Genomic DNA, 25,285 nt, shown 5'->3' with positions numbered 1-25,285 from the left:
AAATAAATTACCTCTATGCAAACGCAACACTTGGTTGGTCTATTTACTAATAATTGAATTTCTATTTTTTTCACAAATCTCAAAAATAACCTGGTTTTTCTATATTTCTTAAAGACTCAAAAATTAAATAATATTTATTAAGTGTAAAAACCATGAAGACCTCTAATACAGCAATTTGCCAAGTAAGTTGTTGAGGTCCTATTGAAGTCAATGTGAGTAGTGATGGGCGAATTAGCGCCAGTGAATTTTTGCGAATTTATTCACCGGCGGCGATTCGCGCAAATTCGTGCCTTGCGAATAAATTATCCCATCACTAAATGTGAGTGATGCTGATCCTATTGGACTTTTTTAATTTTTAATCACTTCAGACTTTTTTATCCTGTGTAGTAATATAATGAAATACAGTATATTATTTATGTTGGACTGCTGCTTTGCAAATTGTTTTGTACACTACTCATAAATTGCACTCAATGACGTCTGTTTTTTTTTTTATATATTGTATGTTGGAATATGTGCTGTTATTTCTAGTAGGTCCTGAAAATGTTATAACCTTGTCTCACTGGGGCTCATTTATAAACACTGGGCAAACCTGCACCTGGGCAGTAGCCCATAGCAACCAATCATGATTAGCTTTTTCAGCCAACTGCAGGTTGAACGGTGAAACTTCTGATTGGTTGATATGGGTTACTGCACAGGTGCAAATTTGCCCAGTGTTTATAAATAAGCCCCACTGTGTACCTTTCAACAGTTGAGATGACAATAAATTTGACTTATTGCAATTTATTTTATTGCCCATATCATTTAAGACCATCATGAACCACCACCATGAACCAGATCAACGGGATACTGAGACCAGTAGCCTCAAAACAGCTGAACGGCCATGGGTTGCATAGTACTAAAGTGAGTTATCAGATTAAAAAAAACAACATATTTTTAAATTCAAGAGTCAACCTCAATTTATAATGACATATTTTCACAATATATTACAGCAAGATATAAAACATTAAAGCTACTGCAGATTTCATTGGTGACTTCATTTTAAGATCGTTTGATGACATCATATTTGGTAAAAGCTTCTTTGTCTGCTATGATAGGTGCCTGTGTTAAGATAAAGGCATGATAACGTCAGTGTTTGATTCGTTAATCCACATTCAGCCCACCCCCTTGCCATGTATATAAAGTGGTGGATCCACTGTTAATGACACTGCTGTCCCATTGGAGTTTATACAGACAACAGATAAATACCTGGGGAAATGACACCTGCTCATAAAATGGTTCTGGGTTCACTTGTTGCTCATGTTCTTTCTGTTTCTTGGGCTTCTTATTTGGGTTCTCTTTCTTCTTAAAAAAAATAAGGTGAATTCCAATGAGCCACAAGCCTACAGTCATTCTTAAAGTGGGGAGGGGGTTTAATGAAATCAACTCTGTTATAATTAGGGATGCACCGAATCCACTTTTTTGGATTCGGCCGAACCCCCGAATCATTGACGAAGGATTCGGCCGAATACCGAACCGAACCCTAATTTGCATATGCAAATTAGGGGTGGGAAGGGGAAAACATTTTTTACTTCCTTGTTTTCTGACAAAAAGTCACGCAATTTCCCTCCCCGCCCCTAATTTGCATATGCAAATTAGGATTCGGATTCGGTTCGGCTGGGAAGAAGGATTCGGCAGAATCCAAATCCTGCTGGAAAAGGCCGAATCCTGGCCGAATCCCGAACCGGATTCGGTGCATCCCTAGTTATAATGTATTGTCACAAAGCATATATATTCTATATTTTTCATCCCTTGTGGGATAATCCTCCTTCTACAAAGATAAAGTCTTTCTTAAAATCTGTCATGAACTCCCCACCCAAATAACAAAAACAGTCAATTTCCCAATCTGGTCTCCAGTTTTAGAAAATAGTGACTTTCCATTTTACATATCAAACAAAATGAAGTTGAAACCAATTACTCCATTTATTGTTCCTAGTCAGGTACATGTATTGTTAGGGCTGAGCATTGAGTTATAATGATTAGAGATGATTATATGGCATTAGAGCAATATTAATGCCTGTGATTAGCAAATTTAGCCTTGTGATAAAATAATTTACCAAGGCTCCTGTCTTTGGAGGTTCCCACACCGTCAGACCTAACAGTATAGCAACCCAATTCTCTAAAATTAGAGAACCGAGTAGGAAATGCATCTCTGTTCAGGGGTTCTACACTAATTGGATTTTGGAATGAGGGCTCACGTTCTCCATGCAACCACTAATGTCTGTGAAATCTATACTTGTAAGGAGCTAATCAATTTCTTCTTCAAAAATTAAATTTTCTTAAATATTACCAGTAGAGCACTCTCTGTATTCCAACGAAGCAGGAGGAGATCCAGGATATTATAATGGACTATTTTTGGTGAGATAAATCATAGGGTTGACTTTGCAGTTGGCTACAAGGTGTACCTAAGGAATGGGCTTCAGGCCATTAGCAGCCACTTTTGAGTGATCATTAGTGATGGGCGAATTTATTCGCCAGGCGCGAATTTGCGGCGAATTTGCGCGATTCGCGGCAGGCGAATAAATTCGCGAAAATTCGCCAAAAAACCGCCTTTCGCGAATTTTTCGCCGTTTCGCGAATTTCGCGCAGAATTCGCGAATTTTCCAGCGAAGCGAAATGGCGCAAATTCGCCCATCACTAGTGATCATGCCAAGGAGCAGCACAGAAATCAATTTTGGGGCCCATTTTTTACCAGAGTTTTTTTAGTCTTTAAGGTATAGAAAGTAAGACCTGTATCCAGAGGAGATCAAACTGTGTCAGTGCTGATTTGGAAAGGCACATTTGCTGATTGTAGAAAAAAATGGTGCACGAGCTTAGCTAAAGCAATGGTATAGTTGAGTTCTGTCATGAATGAATGTAAAACCATGACACCAGACATTATAAATTATTGAGAGGTAACTCTGAAATGGGGAAGGATTTAGGAATTACAGAAGAGATTGAGCAGAGTTGTTGGGATGGTGTCAGGAAACTTGTATGACATTTTAATAACAGTTCAACATTGATTCTAGAGCTAAAAACGTGATCTGTTGTGATAATTAGGGATGGGCGAATTTTTTCACCTAGTTTCGCAGAAAAAATGACGCCCATAGACTTGTATGGTGTTGTGCGTCAAAATAAAAAGACGCGCGTCAAAACAATTCCGACAAAACTTTTTTGACGCCCATAGACTTTAATGGGCGTCGGCGTCATTTCGCCGGCGGCGAATTTTTAACGAAACGGGTCAAATTCGCCCATCCCTGGTGATAATATTCTTTCACAACCAATAATTTAAAATATAGAACAGTTGATATATTCAGAGAAAGTGTCTGTCCTACAGTATATATGTCAATGGTTATAGCATTGTGTAGGGGATATTATGCCAATATGGATGTAGAGACCCTTACCTGGGTAGCATGGCCCACCACACTGTATTCTGTTTCTACGTTAAATTTTGTGGTTCTTCCATTCTTTTGGTTTCTCTCTGCCCCCTTTTAAATAACAAAAATAAGTGCATATATATATATATATATATATATATATATATATATATATATATATATATATATATAAATTGTTCGATCAAGGTCTGCTCTGAAGGACATGATTCCCTTGTAACAAACCAATCAATGCTATAGTTCCTTACCCGAATAGGATGAGACACTTTACAATACTCTGTTTCTGCATTCTGTGTTCTCGTTTCATTGGTTGTTTCCCTGTTTCTCCCCTATTGAATAAGAGAATGGGCATTATATTAACATTAATGAAATATAACAGGTAGGTATATGCACTTTCTACTGGAAGTCAAAGAAAGGTGTTGCCGGTGCAGTCCTGCATGCAGCATCCCTACAGTTACATCATATAATGCCTGTTTAAGATGAGATAAGATGAAATTTGCTTCACCACCACCTACAATGAGTGGAGCTTAAAGGGCACCTATCACAGCCAAAATCAAACACATATTAACAATCTGACCAGTACAAGCTAAACCTGTTTAATCAAACTACATATATAGTTTTTTGAAAAAACTGCAGGTTTTAAAAAAATCCCTTACTTTGTCAAATGGGTTCTTTCACTGAGGGAGGCCATATTGAGACTCTAACAGAGACTCTAATATGCAAATTTCAGGAGCATGCTCAGATTGTAACACTGCTTTGAGTATTCTACCCAGAATGCCTTGTTTTAGTAAACTCCTCCACTAGAAGTATCCACTAGAAGTGCTGCCCCTGCTAACTTCCAGCAGGGGGCAGCACTACTGTACAGCAGCTAACGCACAGGTTTGGCTGATTTGAAAATAGCTTAGAAGGGTTGATAAGCAAACAAGGAATTTGAACTGAGCATGTGCGAGATTTCAGAGCTACAGTTGGCTGGGAAGATATAGGTAGGAGGAGCCAGTGAAATCCAAGATGGCTGCCTCAGCTAGAACTGCAGTGGAGATAGGGGAGATCTTGCAGAAGGAATAGTGAGCTGATCATTTACATTATACAAACAATTCTAACTGTTTTAAAAATCGTATTTCTTGAACTTTCACATAGTGTATTTACTTAGTAAATGATTTTGGTCATGATTGGTGCCCTTTAAAATCATAGGGCTCATTTATTAAAGTGGGCAAGGAGCAAAGTGCAAATCAGCAGGGTCAAAGTTCCTTGGTTATGCCCCACATTTCACCGTCATATGAATGCTGATGGGTACATGTAGGGGCAGCATGTGCTGGGAATGCCAAAGTCTCCTATGAGGAGATGGATCCCTTTCTAGACTCTATGAGGCAGATTTACTAAAGGGTGAAGTGGCTGTTGCTAGCGAAAATTCACCAAAACGGCAATTCACAGAGACATTGCCAATTTACTAACAGGTGTGGAGGACAATTTGTTAGTGAAAGAGAACATTGCTAACAAAGTTTCACCATCCTTCACCAGGCAAATTTTCCCTCAGGCGAACGATCAGAGCAATTTTCCACTTCATGACCCCTTTTTGCCAGAGTCTGCTTCGCCATGTTATACCTGGAGAACTGATACGATGAAGCTACATCCTCCTCAATCTGATGTCATATCCTGTATTCGAAAAGTCATAAAATAGACAAAGCGGTGCAGTTTTTCTATATTTTAAAGTGGGATTATGTTTAAAAGTTGTAACTGTTAAATATAATTAAAAAAAATGTGTAAACCGTTTGATGGGCATGCCACATTAGTTTTAGGTAGGCTCGTGTCTAGGGTATTAGAGGATCTCTTTTGTTTTTATTTTGCTTGGACATGTGTAATAATAAGTGACCACTTCAAGTATATGCACCAACATCTCTAATAAAGACATATATATATATGATCTATATGTACCTGCCCTATTCATATTGACCTAAGTGTAAGGGGCTGATTCACTAAGGGTCGAATATCGAGGGTTAATTAACCCTCGATATTCGACTGGGAATTGAAATCCTTTGACTTCAAATATCGAAGTCGAAGGATTTAGCGCAAATAGTGTGATCGTGCGATCGAAGGATTATTCCTTCGATCGAACGATTAAATCCTTCTAATCGAATCAATCGAAGGATTTAAATCCAACGATCGAAGGAATATCCTTCAATCAAAAAAAGTTAGCCAAGCCTATGGGGACCTTCCCCATAGGCTAACATTGACTTCGGTAGCTTGTAGATGGCGAACTAGGGGGTCGAAGGTTTTTTTAAAAGAGACAGTACTTTGACTATCGAATGGTCGAATAGTCGAACGATTTTTAGTTCGAATCCTTCGATTCGAAGTCGTAGTCGAAGGTCGAAGTAGCCCATTCGATGGTCGAAGTAGCCCAAAAAAAACTTCGAAATTCGAAGTTTTTTACCTTCGAATCCTTCACTCGCAGTTAGTGAATCGGCCCCTTAGTGAGTTAATGAATTTTCAATAGGCAGAAAGTAATGCTACAATCACATCAATTATCCAGCACACTTGTTAAAGTTTTTTCTTCATAGGGTGCCCGCAATAGAATATGTTCAACTCCACATACCTCCAATTGTGAATGTATAAGAATTGCAGCACTCCAGTTATGCATTAAAGGGCATGTAAAGGCAAAAAAATAAAATCCCATTTTTACTTTTTTTAATGAAAAAGAAACCTATCTCCAATATATTTTAATTAAAAAATGTGTACTGTTTTAATAAGAAACCTGACTGTTTGCAGTGGAATTCTCCCTTCATTTACTGCTGTGGATAGGGATTGTCAGATGGTCCCTAACTGCTCTGCAGGGAAACAATCATACTTATGAACAGCAGGGGGAGCCCCCGCCTTACTTCCCAGCCATGCAGAACTCAAGCAGCTTTGTTTATGATGATCCCTAAGCAGCCCAGACCACACTGAGCATGTGCACAGTCTTGGCCTTGCAAAGATGTTTAACAAAGTTACAAGATGGTGACCCCCTGTGGCCAACTTTGAAAGCATAAATTATTTGTTTGATTAGGCTTGTGGTGCAGTAAGTTCACGTTTATATTTAGTATACAAAATACAGCATTTCTAGCCTTATTCTATTTTCGACTTTACATGCCCTTTAAAACCGCCTTTATTCCAAATGTAGCATAACGACGTTTCAGAAAAAGGACCTCGTTCCCGAAACTTCGCTATGCTACATTTGGAATAAAGGTGTTTTTAATGCATAACTGGAGTGCTGCGATTCTTATACATTCGCAGAAAGTAATGCTAGCAAAAATTCACAATGAAATGCTCGCGATTTTAGCTGATAAAACTTCACCAGCGTTCGCCTGCCAAGGCATAACTTTGCATTTTGATGAATAAGAGTATGTGCTGTAAATCACAGTAACGTCTGACAAAGTTGAATTGAGGCAAATCCTTCTGAAGCGAAAATTCGCCCTTTAGTAAATTTCCCCCTATGCCTCACTTCATGCACAAGAACCCAGAGCACAGCATCTATGTAACTCAACTATGTTCCTGTGCCATGTACATTGGGTGCTGACTTTTGATGAGTGAATCTGCCCCATTTCAGATAGACGAAAAACTCACAAAACTGCGACAGATTCACAAAAGTCAATGGGCGTCAAAAGGTTTTTTACGCCCGACAATTTTTTTACACGTGCTACAATTTTTATCATTCTAAATGCATTAAATTCAGTAGGTGTTTTTTCTTTTCGCAACTTTTTTGTCCAAATGCATTAAAGTCAATGGCCATTTTTTCTTATGGTGACTTTTTTGTTGCAGTCAATTTTCGCTGCAGTTTTGAAAAAAAAGGTAAAAGTCTCTTGCTTGCCTTTTCTACATGTATTTGGCTATAGATAGTCATGGGGCAGCTGGTTCTACTCTGGGCTGTGATGTCAGCATATGTACTCGGGTCCTGTAATTTTCCACCTGCAATAAAAAAACACGTAAATATATTCTAACCCACTGCACATAATTGGATTGTAGAGAGGAGTGCATTTACTAGTAATTCTGTGGGAATCTAGATAAATCTGGGGTACACAGGGTGTATGAATTTACTCGGGTGTAATACCTAAATCAATGGTTTTCTCATTGACCCCAGAAACCCAAATTATATTGACTGTGAGGCTTTGATTGTACCAATAGGATTCACACAATTCTTTTCCACATGTTGCAAGCATGTTTGGCAAACTTGTAGGGACCCCAGCATGGGCACATATGTTCTGTGAGTTCATTTAGTTTTCAAAATGGACTTGACAAGGATGACCACTTCCCACATATCCATCTGCAGAACTTCTAAGTACTGTACTTGGTAGAAGGCCTCAGAGTGAGAGGCTAAAACTGAATTATATACAATTACTTGGACACATTTCTGGAGAACTAGAGCAGTGGTTTCGGATGTTTTCGGTTAAAGGGCACCTATCACAGCCAAAATCAAACACATATTAACAATCTGACCAGTACAAGCTAAACACGTTTAATCAAACTACATATATAGTTTTTTGAAAAAACTGCAGGTTTTAAAAAAATCCCTTACTTTGTCAAATTGGTTCTTTCACTAAGGGAGGCCATATTGAGACTCTAACAGAGACTCTAATATGCAAATTTCAGGAGAATGCTCAGATTGTAACACTGCTTTGAGTATTCTACCCAGAATGCCTTGTTTTAGTAAACTCCTCCACTAGAAGTATCCACTAGAAGTGCTGCCACCTGCTAACTTCCAGCAGGTGGCAGCACTACTGTACAGCAGCTAACACACAGGTTTGGCGGATTTGAAAATAATTTAGAAGGGTTGATAAGCAAACAAGGAATTTGAACTGAGCATGTGCGAGATTTCAGAGCTACAGTTGGCTGGGAAGATATAGGTAGGAGGAGCCAGTGAAATCCAAGATGGCTGCCTCAGCTAGAACTGCAGTGGAGATAGGGGAGATCTTGCAGAAGGAATAGTGAGCTGATCATTTACATTATACAAACAATTCTAACTGTTTTAAAAATCGGATTTCTTGAACTTTCACAAAGTGTATTTACTTAGTAAATGATTTTGGTCATGATTGGTGCCCTTTAAAGCTCCTTTGGAGCACCTGCCTTAGGTTCAGGACCATCCTTAGTTCATCAAAGTTTACAAAAATGAGAAAACATTAGTGTATCAGCCAATTCTAAGAATTTATAGGAAATGAATATTCCCAGATCTCACCCTAATTTGCCTTCAGGCTGAGCCATTGATTTAGAGAGAACCAGTTCTATCCTAAATTTGGTTACTCAGACTGATTGAATACCTTGTCCATTATATTAAAATGATTGTGGAGAAATCGCTATTATCAAGCTCCCATTAGCTTACCAGTTTCTCATCTTTCACAATCAGTGCAGTTAATTTTCATGGCTCAGCAATATCTTTGGGGGCCCTAGGATTTCAAAGGCTTATGTAGATTTAATCATCTATAATATTTGTTATGAATTTGGCAGCCTCACTAAAGCCCCCTGAACATAAACATTGTGTTATAATTGCATCTACTGTTTATCCATACAGATCTATGGAATAAACCTCAGAATAGACAGTCTGTCCTTGAATTTCTCCTGCTGCATTCTGATCAACTGAAAAAGAGCAGGAAAAAGAAGTATTAGTATTAAAATACAAACAGAAGTAACGGAATAACAGTTCATTAGCTACATTTTTGCAGGAAGGAGCTATCACAATTCAAGCATAGAGGCTATCACGAATGTAGTTTATAAATTGTCACACTTTTGAATACATAAGTATGTTCTCAACTGGGACAACATCTACTTACCTGTCTTCTTCCTCCTCTTTCTCATAAAGATCCATATGAAGCACAAAATGGGGCACACGATTACAGGGACAAGTATCAGTCCCGTGAGATAATACAGCTGGCTGTGCTTGCCTGAAGAATTGGAGAGTTTATTAGTTGTGGCCATATTGATAAGACATATTGCTACTTATTTATTGGGTTAGATTCCAGAAATATAATCAATGTTGTTTCAATTGATTGGCTGTAAGCATCTAAGGCATGAGACCTCCAGCTAAAGGACTTGTTAAATGAACTGTTGAAGGCCCTTGCTTGATGGACCCAAGGGGTAGAGATGTTACAGTATGTGGGGGAGAAGACAAATTAGTAAACTGTTACACATAAATGCCTTACTCCCTGGTAGTGTCAGACTGGACACCAAAGCTCCACCAGAAAACATGATATTGAGGGTCCCTTGAAATGCATTAATAAAGCCAAGGTACTGTCAAAACAACTTGCCCATTAGATGACAGTTCAATGAAGTCGATATGAAATATCTGATACATAGAGATAGCAGCTACTTTCAATTAAACGCATTTAGGGATAATTCTTTGTGGGCAGCTGTGCTCTCCAGTACCAGAAGTTTCTATCCTCCTAGTTTCTCCCCACGCCCTGTACTTGTGTGAGGGGTTTCTCTCTGGGTATTTATCCATTCTACAACTGAACCCTTAGATCAAGGTGGAAAGGAAAGTCACTCAGGTGAATGAGGCTCCACACAACTAGGGAAGCAACACATTTAGGATTTGGCTTTAATTCCAGCTCATTTTCCAGGATTCAGATTCAGCCGAAATCTTGGTGTTTAACCCAAATAAATCTGATCCCAAAGGGGTCCTATTAATTAAAACTGAGAGAAGGGGATCAGGGTATTCAACTTTATTTCTTATAAATTATATATTTTAGTTTATTTATTATGATCCCATTTTTTTTTGTTTAACAGTAGCTTATTTTTTAAGAAACACAATTATGTCCCTTTTTATCTTAAAATTGTGTAGTTAAAAAAAACAAAGGAACAATTATTTTGGTAAAGGATAAGAAAGGTCTCAGTTGACTGTCCGAGTTGGGGTTGTTAAAGGGGTGGTTCACCTCTAAATTAACTTTTAGTATGTTATAGAATGGCTAATTCTAAGCAACTTTTCATTTGGTCTTCATTTTTTCTTCCATATCGATTTTTATTTAATTGCCGCCTTTTGACTCCAGCTTTCAAATGGGGGTCGCTGACCCCATCTAAAAAACAAATGCTTTGTAAGGCTACAAATGTATTGTTATTTCTACCATATAATGCTTATCTTTCTATTTAGTCACTCTCCTATTCATATTCCAGTCTCTTATTCAAATCAGTTCATGGTTGCTAGGGTAATTTGGACCATAGCAACCAGATGGCTGAAATTACAAACTGAAGAGCTGCTGAATAAAAAGCTAAATAACTCAAACACCACAAATAATAAATAAAAAACAATAAATGAACATTTTCTACACAATACTAAATGTTCATTTAAAGGTGAACAACCCCTATAACAGAAGAGATGTAATACACCCGGGAAAATCTGATAACAGCAATACAATATAAATTGTTAATAAAAAAAAACTCTTAAGATGCTTTTTTTAAACCATTTTTTAGAGGCATCAATGGTCTTTCAGTTTAGAGGAATAGTTCCATATTGAGATGGTTTGATGTGATTAATCAAAGGTTTTGAAGAAAAGGTTGAGTCTGAATCAGAACTGATACTTCAGTTTCTTTCTCTATTTATTTTAGGGATGCACCGAATCCATTATTTTGGATTCGGCCGAACCCCCGAATCCTTCGAGAAAGATTCAGCCGAATACCGAACCAAATCCTAATTTGCATATGTAAATTAGGGGTGAGAAGGGGAAAACATGTTTTACTTCCTTGTTTAGTATATAAAAAGTTACAATTTCCCTCCCCGTCCCTAATTTACATATGCAAATTAGGATTTGGATTCGGTTCTGCAGGGCAAAAGGATTCGAAGAATCCGAATCCTGCTGAAAAAGGCCAAATCCTGCCCGAATCCCGTATTTATTTTATATGCCAAATACCTGACATACGGTAAATTCCATTAGTTCCTTGTGTATAAAGAACTCACCATTATAGCAGATATGGGTGAGAGTGAGACTCTTGGAGGCGCTGCTGATGGGATTGTGTGCAGTACAGGTATAGACACCTGCATCTGATACATTATACACATGGAGAGTGGGGCCTGTCCTGTCTGTATGACTCCAGCTAATGGTCACATCCCGTTCATTTACTGTGCAGCTTAATATCACGTTACAGCTCTCACTCCTATTATGATGTATCTGTATATCCTCAGCCACCAGGGATTCTACATGGAAAAGACAATTAGTCACACATTTCAATATGTCTATAAATCACATAATTGTCGCATAAGTGGTTCTGTTAAAGGATTAGCAAACCTTATAAGCAAAAAATAAGTTAATGTGAAATTGATGAGAGTGCTATTCTAAGCACTTTACATTCATTAATTCCAAGATATTAAGGGATACATGTACTGTTAATATGAATGAATTTTGTTACAACAGCGCCACCTGCTGGTCAGTTTCCCACCAGTCTGACCACCAAGTAGTCAAGGAAGTTGTCAGGAGAAAGAAGAACATCAGCCTCTTTCTTTCTCCTGACAACTTCCTTGACTACTTGGTGGTCAGACTGGTGAGAAACTGACCAGCAGGTGGCGCTGTTGTAACAAAATTCATTCATATTAACAGTACATGTATCCCTTAATAGCTTAGAATTAAAATAAATAAATAATGGACATAAATGACAAAAGTGCTTAGAATAGCCCCCTCATCAATTTTACATCAGGTTTACTTATCCTTTAAAGTTATGTGGGTCATGTGGGACAATAGAAGGCTTTTGAGTGAGCAGGGCAGATACCCAGGCCTTGAGTAGCTGTTACTTAAAAGATCATTACCAGCTTCTATTTATTTAAGTATAGGGGGAGCAGTGTCAGATGCACATCCAAATGTAAAGGCCCAATTTGACTTTTTTTAGGAAAACACAGTGGCATAACTACAAGGGGTGCGACCGCACCTGGGCCCTCCCAAAGTTAGTTACGTTACTGGGAAAGCACATAGTTATCATGACCATGAAAGCAGCTTCTGTATAAAATGTCAGATATTTATTTAACCAAATCATTGGAGGCACAGTAAAAAAACAATTGCTCATGCTGCCTGCCAACTTGACAGCAAGAGTAATTGGTTGTAGTTTGAAGAAGCCGGTGCCAGTTTATGAGCCAAAGATGATGTATTTATTGCCTTTGTTGAAGGTCTAATGCTCAATCACATGGACACCATATCTTCTTTGCTCAGCGCTACTGGTGATTGAGTACAATACAAACTTACTGTAGACCTTGAGACTGTAGAAGTGAGAGCAGTCTGACTTGGAGACCTCCGCTCTGTAGATCCCTTGGACCTTTTTGGTGAGATGAGTGAAGATTAAGGAACCATCATTGGTGCTGCTCACTCTCCCCTTGTACTGATTGCCTCTGATATTGATACTGGAGTTTGGTTTTGTTTCAGCAAATGTATTTGTGCGGGTACCATTGACAAGAACCCAAGCAATAGCTCTGCCTCCTGTTGCATTTACATGTAGAGTTGCAGTTTCTCCCTCTTTCCCGGTGATATTTCTCGTGGGCCCACAGGGACCTGAATACACACAGTCTGATAACACAAAGGGAAACAAAGTGTTTAACAGCTGTGTAATTCCTACTGCTCTCCATGTGGAGCTCTGCTAAAAACCTTCTCTTTCTCAGATTGGCACTCAGAGACTTACAGAATCTCCATCCTGAACTATAACCCTAAAACACACAGAAGAATCCTTCGTACTTAAACAGAAACTACACATACACTGAAGAACAGAAATAAAATACAAGTATGGTAAAAGGTAAAGTTGTGCTCACTGCTAAATTTTAAACCACTGAGGCTGAAACCAAAATTCTCATACAGACAAGAGAGAGAATCCTCAGAAGACCTTTCCCATTTCTTATCTGAGCAGAGCAACATCAGAACACTACTCTGTTTTCTTTCTGAAGGCACAACTCTCTGAGACTGTACAGTTACAGGAACTGACCAGCAGGTGACACTGTTGTTACAAAATTAATTATATTGGCAGTCAATAAAAACTTAAAGGATAAGTAAACTTTTAAAATAAATGAATATAAAACTGACGAGGGGGCTATTCTAAGCACTTTTGTAATTTACCTACAGTTTTCATTTATTTTTTTAATCCCAAGATATTAAGGGATACAAATGAATTTTGTTACAACAGCACCACCTGCTGGTCAGTTTCCCACAGTCTGACCACCAAGTAGTCAAGGAAGTTGTCAGGAGAAAGTAAGAGGCTGCTCTGATGTTCTTCTGCTTAGGAAAAAAAAATGAGAAACCTTTCTCAAATCTTTCCTAAGAAGAACATCAGAGAGAACAATGGAGTATTATGCAAGCATGAAACATTTAAAGAACTGTAGAGCAACAACAAAAAATGTGATAATAATACTGATACATATATCTATTCATATTTATTTTAAACACAAACATATATAAAGTTCAAGTAGTAGAGAGAACATATAATGAAGTTCAAGTAGTGGTGAAGCTTAGCTAGAGTATTATGGGGAAGCTAGGGTAGAAGGGGCAGTGGGATTAGTAAGGGGACATTGGGGAGGAGTGCGGGGGGTATACATACAGTTTACCAGCTAAGGAGGTCCCTCTGTTACAAGGAAAACAGACTAATACTAACTCAAGATATAATTCTCCGCAAAGTAATTCAAATTTCAAAAGAAAAAGTAGTAACCCCCGCTGTATGTTGCAAATGCAAAGAGTTTGTCAAGTGAAATGGGAGACCTAGAATTAATTGCATGTGCTAAAAATTTATTTAATTGGTATCACTGAGACCTTGTGGGATTAAACATTTGACTGGGCTGTGAATTTAAATGGTTACACCCTTTTTAGGAGAGACAGAGGGCCACAGGAGGCATGAAATGTGTCAGGCGTTGGTCCTTATGTCCTAATAAATGCTTTTTGCATTTTTAAATCTTTGGTCATTAGTTTGGGAATACTCATATTTTTTGTCTAAAATTTAATTGCCTTTTATGAGGAGGTGAGCAGGAACCTCAGCTCCACAATGGCAGTGGATGTTATTTACTTAGACTTTGTTAAAGTATTTGATACAGTGCCACACAAAAGGTTACTGGTTAAATTAAGGGATATTAGCCTGGAACATAGTATTTGTACCTGGATAGAGAACTGGCTAAAAGATAGACTACAAAGAGTGGTGGTAAATGGAACATTTTCTAATTGGACCAGTGTTGTTAGTGGAGTACCGCAGGGCTCTGTACTAGGTCCCTTGCTTTTCAACTTGTTTATTAATGACCTGGAGGTGGCCATTGAAAGTACTGATTCTATTTTTGCAGATGAGACTAAATTGTGCAGAACTATAGGTTCCATGCAGGATGCTGCCACTTTGCACAGTGATTTGTCTAAACTGGAAAACTGGGCAGCAAACTGGAAAATGAGGTTCAATGTTGATAAATACAAGTATGGGGGCAGTTTTGGACTCCAGTCCTTAAGAGGGATATAAATGAGCTGGAGAGAGTGCAGAGACTAAGTGCAACTAAACTGGTTAGAGGGAGGGAAGAGTTAAATTATGAGGGTAGACTGTCAAAGTTGGGCTTGTTTTCTCTGGAAAAAAGGCGCTTGCGAGGGGACATGATTAGACTTTACAAGTACATTAGAGGACATTATAGACAAATGGCAGGGGACCTTTTTACCCATAAAGAGAATCACGTACCAGAGGCCTCCCCTTCAGACTAGAAGAAAAGAAGTTTCATTTAAAGGAACAGAGTAGGGGGTTCATCACAGTCAGGACAGTGAGGTTGGGGAATGCACTGCCGGGTGATGATTCAGTTAATGACTATAAGAGGGACTTGGATGATTTCTTGGACAGACATAATATTAAAGGCTATTGTGATACTAAAATCTACAATTAATATAGATATTATTATACATATATATATATATATATATATATATATATATATACAGTATATATATATATATATATATCTTGATAAAGACCCCATTGAGGGTCGAAACGTTGATTCTAATAAAGTTTTTTTTTTGTTTAAGTCCCTAGAGTGCAACAGCATTTTTTGCAAAACTCTATATATATATTATATATATATATATATATATATATATATATATATATATATATATATATATATATATATATATATATATATATATATATATATATTCAGTGTCAGTGTGTTTCTGTATGGACAATGGGTTTCATTTGGAGGGGTTGAACTTGATGGACTTTGTCTTTTTTCAACCCAACCTAACTATGTAACTATGTAACTATGTAAGTATGTAACAGTTTCTTTTTAAATCAGTAATGTGCTGGTAAAAATCCAAAACATTTACACAATTTACAATTAAAACAACGGACCTCTGTACCATTTCATTTCAGAACCCCCAACATAAAATGTACCTCTATATAAGCAGTACAAACTTACTGTAGGGTTAAATGAGTGGTTGTGTTTTATTGCCCATAATTAATTGCCTTTGATCACAACACACACTGAGCTTAGTTTGGTGTCAGTCCATTAATTGGTATTTGTGTTTAGTGCTGAACTTTTTATGTTTGTGTCCTTATGCTTTCACATCTCATTTATTTACAGCTACTTGTATTATACACAAACAACAAGACATGAAGTGCGGATATGAATGATACAAAGCTTAATTAAACCAAAATTGGGACTTAACCCCCAAAGACTCCTGCTGCTGGGTAATACAATATGACAAAAGATATATCAATATAGTATTAAAAGGCAATATTTATTCACAACCATGCCATGAAAGTATAAATAAAATCATGTTAAAAACAAGCAGTACTGCATCTGAAAGGAGAGATCCCCCCCTTTGTTTTTGAGGTTCCTAGACTTCACCACCTAATAAATGAAACCAGATGTAAGAAAAAATGAATAGTGTGGACTTGAACTTAACGCTGTGTTGGTAGCTCAATAAAGTTCATGCTACAGTGTTAGTGAGCATAATAGCCACTTTTTTTATGGGCATAACAAAGTTAGAAAACCAACTTGAATCCAGTTAGTCCGATGTTAGTGTGCAGGGGTTAATTCCCAAGTTGTAAATTCCTTGTGGTGCACAATAATTAATGTAGCGCCTTCCGTAAGATATTCAACCGCTGAGGCCAACCGGCCCGTCAGGTTAAATGTCATCCAAAGTAATGTTACTGGTGTTGTCTAGTGTGGTATTTGAAGCATAATTCATGGAGTTGAAGTGTATTGGCCCATGTTTATAAGGCAGAAACAAACTGTTCAGTCCCGTTAGATGTTTCGCGGGATAGCAATCGCTATAGTGCAATTCTGCAGTTCTGCTCTCCATATTACTCAATGGTGTATTGGCCACACAAGCTCCCGGTGCTGGTTGGATATAAATCAAGTAAAGATAAGGCTTATACAGTAGCTAGTAGCGACACAGCTGTCAAGGAGGTGCGGTGCTGTGTATGGAGGAAGGGGGCCCCCACCCTGAGGTCGGGTAATATAAAAGCATAAGGTGCTGTTAAACACATTCCTCTGGAACGTCACAAATTGGAGTCGGCTCGCTGGCAGGAAGCCTGGATATACTGTCTGTATAAGCCTTATCTTTACTTGATTTATATCCAACCAGCACCGGGAGCTTGTGTGGCCAATACACCATTGAGTAATATGGAGAGCAGAACTGCAGAATTGCACTATAGTGATTGCTATCCCGCCAAACATCTAACGGGACTAAACAGTTTGTTTCTGCCTCATACACGTTTGATCATGGGCCATTACACTTCAACTCCATGAATCATGCTTCAAATACCTAGGGCCGGAACTAGGGGTAGGCAGAGTAGGCACCTGCCTAGGGTGCAATCATGGGGGGGCGCACTTTTAAGGGGATTATTTTTTTCTTTTTTTTCAAAACCTGGTTTGCTTTGCCTTTATTAGTGTATCAATTTTATAAAAAGCCTGTTCCAAGCCCCTCTTGCCCATGATTCATACTGCGGGCAGAAGCACTCCCCATCTCCCTCTTGGCTCCTGCTGGCAAAAGTACATATTTGGGGGAAATTTTGTGGATTTTTTGGCTGCTGCTGGCACAGGTACAGATTGGGGGCAAAATGAGGGATTGGTTTTGCTGCTGGCTCAGGTATATGGGGCAATATGGTTGCTGGCACAGGTAAACAGATTTGTGGGGCAATATGATGGATTTTTGGCACCTGCTAGCACAGGTACAAATTAGGGGCAAAAGTATGAATTTTTTTAGCTGCCTCTGACATAGGTACTGATTGTGGGCTAGGGAGCAATTGGAGGGATTGACTTCCGTTGGAACAGGTACAAATGGGGGCAATTTGATGGCTGCTAGCACAGGTACATGGGGCAATATGAATGGTAAGGTGGGAAATGGACTGGGTGGGGGGGCACTGATTGAAGCTCTTGCCTAGGGTGCCAAAATACCTTGGCCCGGCCCTGCAAATACCACACTAGACAACACCAGCACCAGTAACATTACTTTGGATGACATTTAACCTGACAGGCCGGTTGGCCTCAGCTACTGAATATCTTATGGAACGCGCTACATTAATTATTGTGCACCACAAGGAATTTACAACTTGGGAATTAACCCCTGCACACTAACATCGGACTAACTGGATTCAAGTTGGTTTTCTAACTTTGTTATTCCCATAAAAAAAAGTGGCTATTATGCTCACTAACACACTGTAGCATGAACTTTATTGAGCTACCAACACAGCGTTAAGTTCAAGTCCACACCATTCATTTTTTCTTACATCTGGTTTCATTTATTAGGTGGTGAAGTCTAGGAACCTCAAAAAAAAGGGGGGGATCCCTCCTTTCAGATGCAGTACTGCTTGTTTTTAACATGATTTTAGTTATACTTTCATGGCATGGCTGTGAATAAATATTGCCTTTTAATACTATATTGATATATCTTTTGTCATATTTTATTACCCAGCAGCAGGAGTCTTTGGGGGTTAAGTCCCAATTTTGGTTTATTTACATTTCATTAATTGTTTGCGGACACCCCAGCCACCCCAGCTCCTGGTTACTTCTCAATTTAGTTTGCTCTGCTTGAGTTTCAGGTAAATGATACAAAGCTTTTTATCTACTATATAAGAATTAGGGCTCTTACTGACGAGCGGTTGAAGCTGCGCTCCCCTGCGTTCCGTTTTTCTGCGTTCAGCCGCAGGGGAGCGCAGGAATAGACGCATTACGTTTTTTCCAATGGGGCTGTACTCACACAGGCGCATGTAGGCGCCGAACGCAGGACATATGCAGCATGTTGTGTCTCAACCTGCGTTCGGCGCCTACACGCGCCTGTGTGAGTACAGCCCCATTGGAAAAAACGTAATGCGTCTATTCCTGCGCTCCCCTGCGGCTGAACGCAGAAAAACGGAACGCAGCTTCAACCGCTCGTCAGTAAGAGCCCTTAAAGCCATGAAGGGAAATCCTTAACACTGGACTAAATGTAGAAAACCTGCACCAAAAATAAAATAGTTGCATGCAGAACAGCCTTGACTTCAAACACAAACACCCGCACATGCAATATATGTGATATACAATTATACTCACCCACACACATCCTGTGTAATTAACACAACCAGAGGCATCACTTCATTAAAGGGCATATTTACTTAAATGCTCACAATCTGCATTTTTTTTTACAAATACTTTTTACCCATCATGTTCATATTTGTGAGCTGTCTTAATCAGTTTGATCAAGATCAAGTTAAGTTTCAAGGGAGAAATAGTATGTATTGTAGCAGAGGGATAATAGTCTCTGGGAAGAGATTGTACCCCCTTGTTAACTACTAATATCCTTATCATTTACAATAGGGGGTACATTATCCCTTATAATACATGAGTGATACTCAGAGTTCCCTGTATAACTCAGCCTGCAGCCTTGTGCCTTTATATGGTCACAGAACAACCCCTCAGTGACTTCTAATATCCTTATCATTTACAGTAGGGGGTACATTAGCCCTTATAATACATGAGTGATACTCAGAGTTCCCTGTATAACTCAGCCTGCAGCCTTGTGTCTTTATATGGTCATAGAACAACCCCTCAGTGACTTCTAATATCCTTATCATTTACAGTAGGGGGGTACATTATCCCTTATAATACATGAGTGATACTCAGAGTTCCCTGTATAACTCAGCCTGCAGCCTTGTGCCTTTATATGGTCACAGAACCCCTCAGTGACTTCTAATGTCCTTATCATTTACAGTAGGGGGTACATTAGCCCTTATAATACATGAGTGACACTCAGAGTTCCCTGTATAACTCAGCCTGTAGCCTTGTGCCTTTATATGGTCACAGAACAACTCCTCAGTGACTTCTAATATCCTTATCATTTACAGTAGGGGGTACATTATCCCTTATAATACATGAGTGATACTCAGAGTTCCCTGTATAACTCAGCCTGCAGCCTTGTGCCTTTATATGGTCACAGAACAACTCCTCAGTGACTTCTAATATCCTTATCATTTACAGTAGGGGGTACATTATCCCTTATAATACATGAGTGACACTCAGAGTTCCCTGTATAACTCAGCCTGCAGCCTTGTGCCTTTATATGGTCACAGAACCCCTCAGTGACTTCTAATGTCCTTATCATTTACAGCAGGGGGTACATTAGCCCTTATAATACATGAGTGACACTCAGAGTTCCCTGTATAACTCAGCCTGCGGCCTTGTGCCTTTATATGGTCACAGAACCCCTCAGTGACTTCTAATGTCCTTATCATTTACAGCAGGGGGTACATTAGCCCTTATAATACATGAGTGACACTCAGAGTTCCCTGTATAACTCAGCCTGCAGCCTTGTGCCTTTATATGGTCACAGAACAACTCCTCAGTGACTTCTAATATCCTTATCATTTACAGTAGGGGGTACATTATCCCTTATAATACATGAGTGATACTCAGAGTTCCCTGTATAACTCAGCCTGCAGCCTTGTGCCTTTATATGGTCACAGAACCCCTCAGTGACTTCTAATGTCCTTATCATTTACAGCAGGGGGTACATTAGCCCTTATAATACATGAGTGACACTCAGAGTTCCCTGTATAACTCAGCCTGCAGCCTTGTGCCTTTATATGGTCACAGAACAACTCCTCAGTGACTTCTAATATCCTTATCATTTACAGTAGGGGGTACATTATCCCTTATAATACATGAGTGATACTCAGAGTTCCCTGTATAACTCAGCCTGCAGCCTTGTGCCTTTATATGGTTACAGAACAACTCCTCAGTGACTTCTAATATCCTTATCATTTACAGTAGGGGGTACATTTTCCCTTATAATACATGAGTGATACTCAGAGTTCCCTGTATAACTCAGCCTGCAGCCTTGTGCCTTTATATGGTTACAGAACAACTCCTCAGTGACTTCTAATATCCTTATCATTTACAGTAGGGGGTACATTATCCCTTATAATACATGAGTGATACTCAGAGTTCCCTGTATAACTCAGCCTGCAGCCTTGTGCCTTTATATGGTCACAGAACCCCTCAGTGACTTCTAATGTCCTTATCATTTACAGCAGGGGGTACATTAGCCCTTATAATACATGAGTGACACTCAGAGTTCCCTGTATAACTCAGCCTGCAGCCTTGTGCCTTTATATGGTCACAGAACAACTCCTCAGTGACTTCTAATATCCTTATCATTTACAGTAGGGGGTACATTATCCCTTATAATACATGAGTGATACTCAGAGTTCCCTGTATAACTCAGCCTGCAGCCTTGTGCCTTTATATGGTCACAGAACAACCCCACTGACTTCTAATATCCTTATCATTTACAGTAGGGGGTACATTATCCCTTATAATACATGAGTGATACTCAGAGTTCCCTGTATAACAGCCTGCAGCCTTGTGCCTTTATATGGTCACAGAACAACCCCTCAGTGACTTCTAATATCCTTATCATTTACAGTAGGGGGTACATTATTCCTTATTATACATGAGTGATACTCAAGAGTTCCCTGTATAACTCAGCCTGCAGCCTTGTGCCTTTATATGGTCACAGAACAACCCCTCAGTGACTTCTAATATCCTTATCATTTACAGTAGGGGGTACATTAGCCCTTATAATACATGAGTGACACTCAGAGTTCCCTGTATAACTCAGCCTGCAGCCTTGTGCCTTTATATGGTCACAGAACCCCTCAGTGACTTCTAATGTCCTTATCATTTACAGTAGGGGGTACATTATCCCTTATAATACATGAGTGATACTCAGAGTTCCCTGTATAACTCAGCCTGCAGCCTTGTGTCTTTATATGGTCACAGAACAACCCCTCAGTGACTTCTAATATCCTTATCATTTACAGTAGGGGGTACATTATCCCTTATAATACATGAGTGATACTCAGAGTTCCCTGTATAACTCAGCCTGCAGCCTTGTGCCTTTATATGGTCACAGAACAACCCCTCAGTGACTTCTAATATCCTTATCATTTACAGTAGGGGGTACATTATCCCTTATAATACATGAGTGATACTCAGAGTTCCCTGTATAACTCAGCCTGCAGCCTTGTGTCTTTATATGGTCACAGAACAACCCCTCGGTGACTTCTAATATCCTTATCATTTACAGTAGGGGGTACATTATTCCTTATTATACATGAGTGATACTCAGAGTTCCCTGTATAACTCAGCCTGCAGCCTTGTGTCTTTATATGGTCACAGAACAACCCCTCAGTGACTTCTAATATCCTTATCATTTACAGTAGGGGGTACATTATTCCTTATTATACATGAGTGATACTCAGAGTTCCCTGTATAACTCAGCCTGCAGCCTTGTGTCTTTATATGGTCACAGAACAACCCCTCAGTGACTTCTAATATCCTTATCATTTACAGTAGGGGGTACATTAGCCCTTATAATACATGAGTGATACTCAGAGTTCCCTGTATAACTCAGCCTGCAGCCTTGTGCCTTTATATGGTCACAGAACAACCCCTCAGTGACTTCTAATATCCTTATCATTTACAGTAGGGGGTACATTATCCCTTATAATACATGAGTGATACTCAGAGTTCCCTGTATAACTCAGCCTGCAGCCTTGTGCCTTTATATGGTCACAGAACAACCCCTCAGTGACTTCTAATATCCTCCATCGTTTACACAGGGAGTGGCATTCATAGATATAGGAATTTCAGTAAATGAGATATTATGTTTACCAACAAGTAAAAGTAAGTTATTTTTCTTTGTGAATACATACATGGGAGAATTCTGCCTGCCACTGTCCCCCTATTTATTAGCAACTTTGCAATTTTCTGTTACAAACACACATACACAGATCTATTGCACAACACAGACAGAATAAGGGAGAGAATAAAGGAGAGAATAAGGGAGAGAATAAATGAGAGGATAAGGGAGGGAATAAAGGAGAGAATAAGGGAGAGAATAAAGGAGAGAATAAAGAAGAGAATAAGGGAGAGAATAAATGAGAGGATAAGGGAGAGAATAAAGGAGAGAATAAGGGAGAGAATAAATGAGAGGATAAGGGAGGGAATAAAGGAGAGAATAAGGGAGAGAATACAGAAGAGAATAAGGGAGAGAATAAGGGAGAGAATAAATGAGAGGATAAGGGAGAGAATAAAGGAGAGAATAAGGGAGAAAATAAAGGAGAGAATAAAGAAGAAAATAAGGGAGAGAATAAATGAGAGAATAAGGGAGGGAATAAAGGAGAGAATAAGGGAGAGAATAAAGGAGAGAATAAAGAAGAGAATAAGGGAGAGAATAAGGGAGAGAATAAGGGAGAGAATAAATGAGAGGATAATGGAGGGAATAAAGGAGAGAATAAGGGAAAGAATAAAGGAGAGAATGAAGGAGAGAATAAGGGAGAGAACTTACATGGGAGCAGAGTGAGGACTATCAGCTTCCAGTAACCAAGAGACATTTTCCTTCTGAGCTTATAACAATATCTGTCACTGCTTTGCTGGACTCCATCTGCCCACTTCCTTCCCTGCACCTTCCCATCATGCACTGGGCTTTCTCGCTCTTCATACCACAAAGAGGTCGCCCGTGTTAACACTTTGCAAGGCAGTGAGTAGAGCTGCTCGATGTTGTGACATTCAGCAAAGAGAAACTGGTGAATATACTGTATTTATAGGAAGTGCATTGGGACCCCTGGTTATCATTGTCCACTCTCTGGCCATTTCCTAATAGGCTTATGTTTGTATATACAGCTTATTGTAGTGTCCTCCTATCTATTAATATATATGTATAGTGATCATATAATGTAATGCTTTCTTATCCAGCAAGTCTTTATAGCTAACATCCTTCATTCTTCTTTGAGTTATATTTTAGTATGATGCAGAGAGGGATATTCTGAGACAATTTGCAATTGGTTTTCATTTTTTATTATTTGTGGTTTTTGAGTTATTTAGCTTTTTATTCTGAAGCTCACCAGTTTGCAATTTCAGCAATATGGTTGCTAGGGTCCTAATTCCCCTAGCAACCATGCATTGACTTGAATAAAAGGACTGGAATATGAATAGGAGAGGCCTGAATAGAAAGAGGAGTAATAGAAAGTAGCAATAACAATAAATGTGTAGCCTTACAGAGCATTTGGTTTTTTTTTACAACGGGGGTCAGTGACTCCCGTTTGAAAACTGGAAAGAGTCAGAAGAAAAAGGCAAATAATAAAAAAAATATTAAAAAATAAATAATGAAGACCAGTTGAAAAGTTGCTTACAATTAGCCATTCTATGACATACTAAACGTTAACTTAAAGGTGAACTACTTAAACGTATAGGACTGGCCAGATATGGGATGACTGTGACGTAGTTGTTCAGCTTAAATATATTGCAATATATGGACAAACAATCCCTGTGTTGTTTAAAGGGTAAGGCATTTTTCAGTAGCAGTATGCACAAAATGTCTTAAATATATTGATAATGGGTTGAGTGCAGAGGACTCTTGTATTTGTCTATATGTATTTTGGTGTCACAGCCTCATGGTTTAGAATTCAGTGGTGAGCACAACTTTCCCTTTTATACTTCCATCATGTCCTTTTTTTCTGGTTCAACTCTATTAGTTCTTGTAACACCAGGGGCAGATGAGAATAACTAGAGGTTAGTGGACTTTACAGAAGAAGCACATTTCAGTAGATATTCTCTCTGACCCTCTATAGTGCTGGGTAATACAGAATAGTTGTTTCTGCTCTGTCCTTCTCTCCTCCCTTCATCTTCTGCCCTTTCTTTCCTTCCCCATTCAAGTTTCTCTTTCACTTTATACTTTACCTTCCTCTTTCTATTCAACTCCCGACTCCTCTCTGCTCTCTTCTCACCATCTGATTGGCTACAGGCTGGCCCTGCTGCACTTATTATTACATACTCATTAGTTTGAGTAATATTGATTGGCTGCAGGTTGGCAATATTATAATAATCAGACTCACTATAGTTTGGCCTGGTCCTGTTAATATCCAGCTGTTGGAATGGTTGCACATAAGTTTGGCATTATGGATATTCTAATGTCTTCATTGGCCACCACTGGGCAAGTCTTGCAAATGTTCTAATGTTCTGATTGGCACAAGGTTGTTCAGCAAAAATTCCAATGTTCTAACTGGAGGAGGATTAGCAATAGGTTGCAAAGGGTTAGACATTTAGGGTAGGGGCAAACAGGAAGATTCGGGGAGGTTTAGTCGCCCGGCAACTAATCGCCACTTCTTTGGGTGACTTATCTCCCCGAAAAGCCTTCCCCCTGCCTTTCCGCCGGCTACAATGAAGAATCGCCAGCGGCATGGCACTAGCGGTGCTTCGTTTTCCAAAGTCGCCCAAGGGTTCCTCGTGAGGCAACTTCAGCGAATTCGGAAAACGCAGTGCCGCAAATGTTATGCTGCTGGCGATTTTTCTTTGTAGGCGGCGGGAAGGCAGGGGAAGGCTTTTCAGGGAGATTAGTCGGCCAAAGAAGAGGCGATTAGTTGCCGGGCAACTAAATCTCCCTGAATCTTTC

At 39.1% G+C, this 25,285-nt stretch overlaps 1 protein-coding gene across 2 annotated transcripts; it reads right to left on the bottom strand.

The window, feature by feature from the left end:
- Positions 1-723: 723 nt before the first annotated feature.
- LOC121397236 (SLAM family member 5-like) lies at positions 724-23,685 on the bottom strand. Of its 2 annotated transcripts, XR_005963605.1 has the most exons (10): positions 23,183-23,685; positions 12,596-12,913; positions 11,323-11,559; positions 9,206-9,316; positions 8,962-9,011; positions 7,252-7,349; positions 3,659-3,739; positions 3,420-3,503; positions 1,246-1,341; positions 724-1,098 (listed from the first exon to the last, which is right to left on the bottom strand). XR_005963605.1 is itself a non-coding variant. In XM_041573682.1 (7 exons), exons 1-6 carry the CDS (start codon positions 23,226-23,228, stop codon positions 7,281-7,283), a joined length of 831 nt encoding a protein of 276 aa, XP_041429616.1. In that variant the 5' UTR covers positions 23,229-23,685; the 3' UTR covers positions 3,588-3,739; positions 7,252-7,280. The 2 variants fall into 2 exon arrangements, 1 of the variants encoding a protein (XP_041429616.1); XM_041573682.1 differs by lacking the exons at positions 724-1,098; positions 1,246-1,341; positions 3,420-3,503 and having other exon boundaries at positions 3,588-3,739.
- Positions 23,686-25,285: the final 1,600 nt, after the last annotated feature.

The sequence above is a fragment of the Xenopus laevis genome, chromosome 8L (genome assembly GCF_017654675.1).
Source record: "Xenopus laevis strain J_2021 chromosome 8L, Xenopus_laevis_v10.1, whole genome shotgun sequence".
In the NCBI taxonomy this organism is placed as follows: domain Eukaryota; kingdom Metazoa; phylum Chordata; class Amphibia; order Anura; family Pipidae; genus Xenopus; species Xenopus laevis.
Note: the sequence above shows the minus strand (reverse complement) of the source record. Positions and strands in the feature narration are given on the sequence as shown.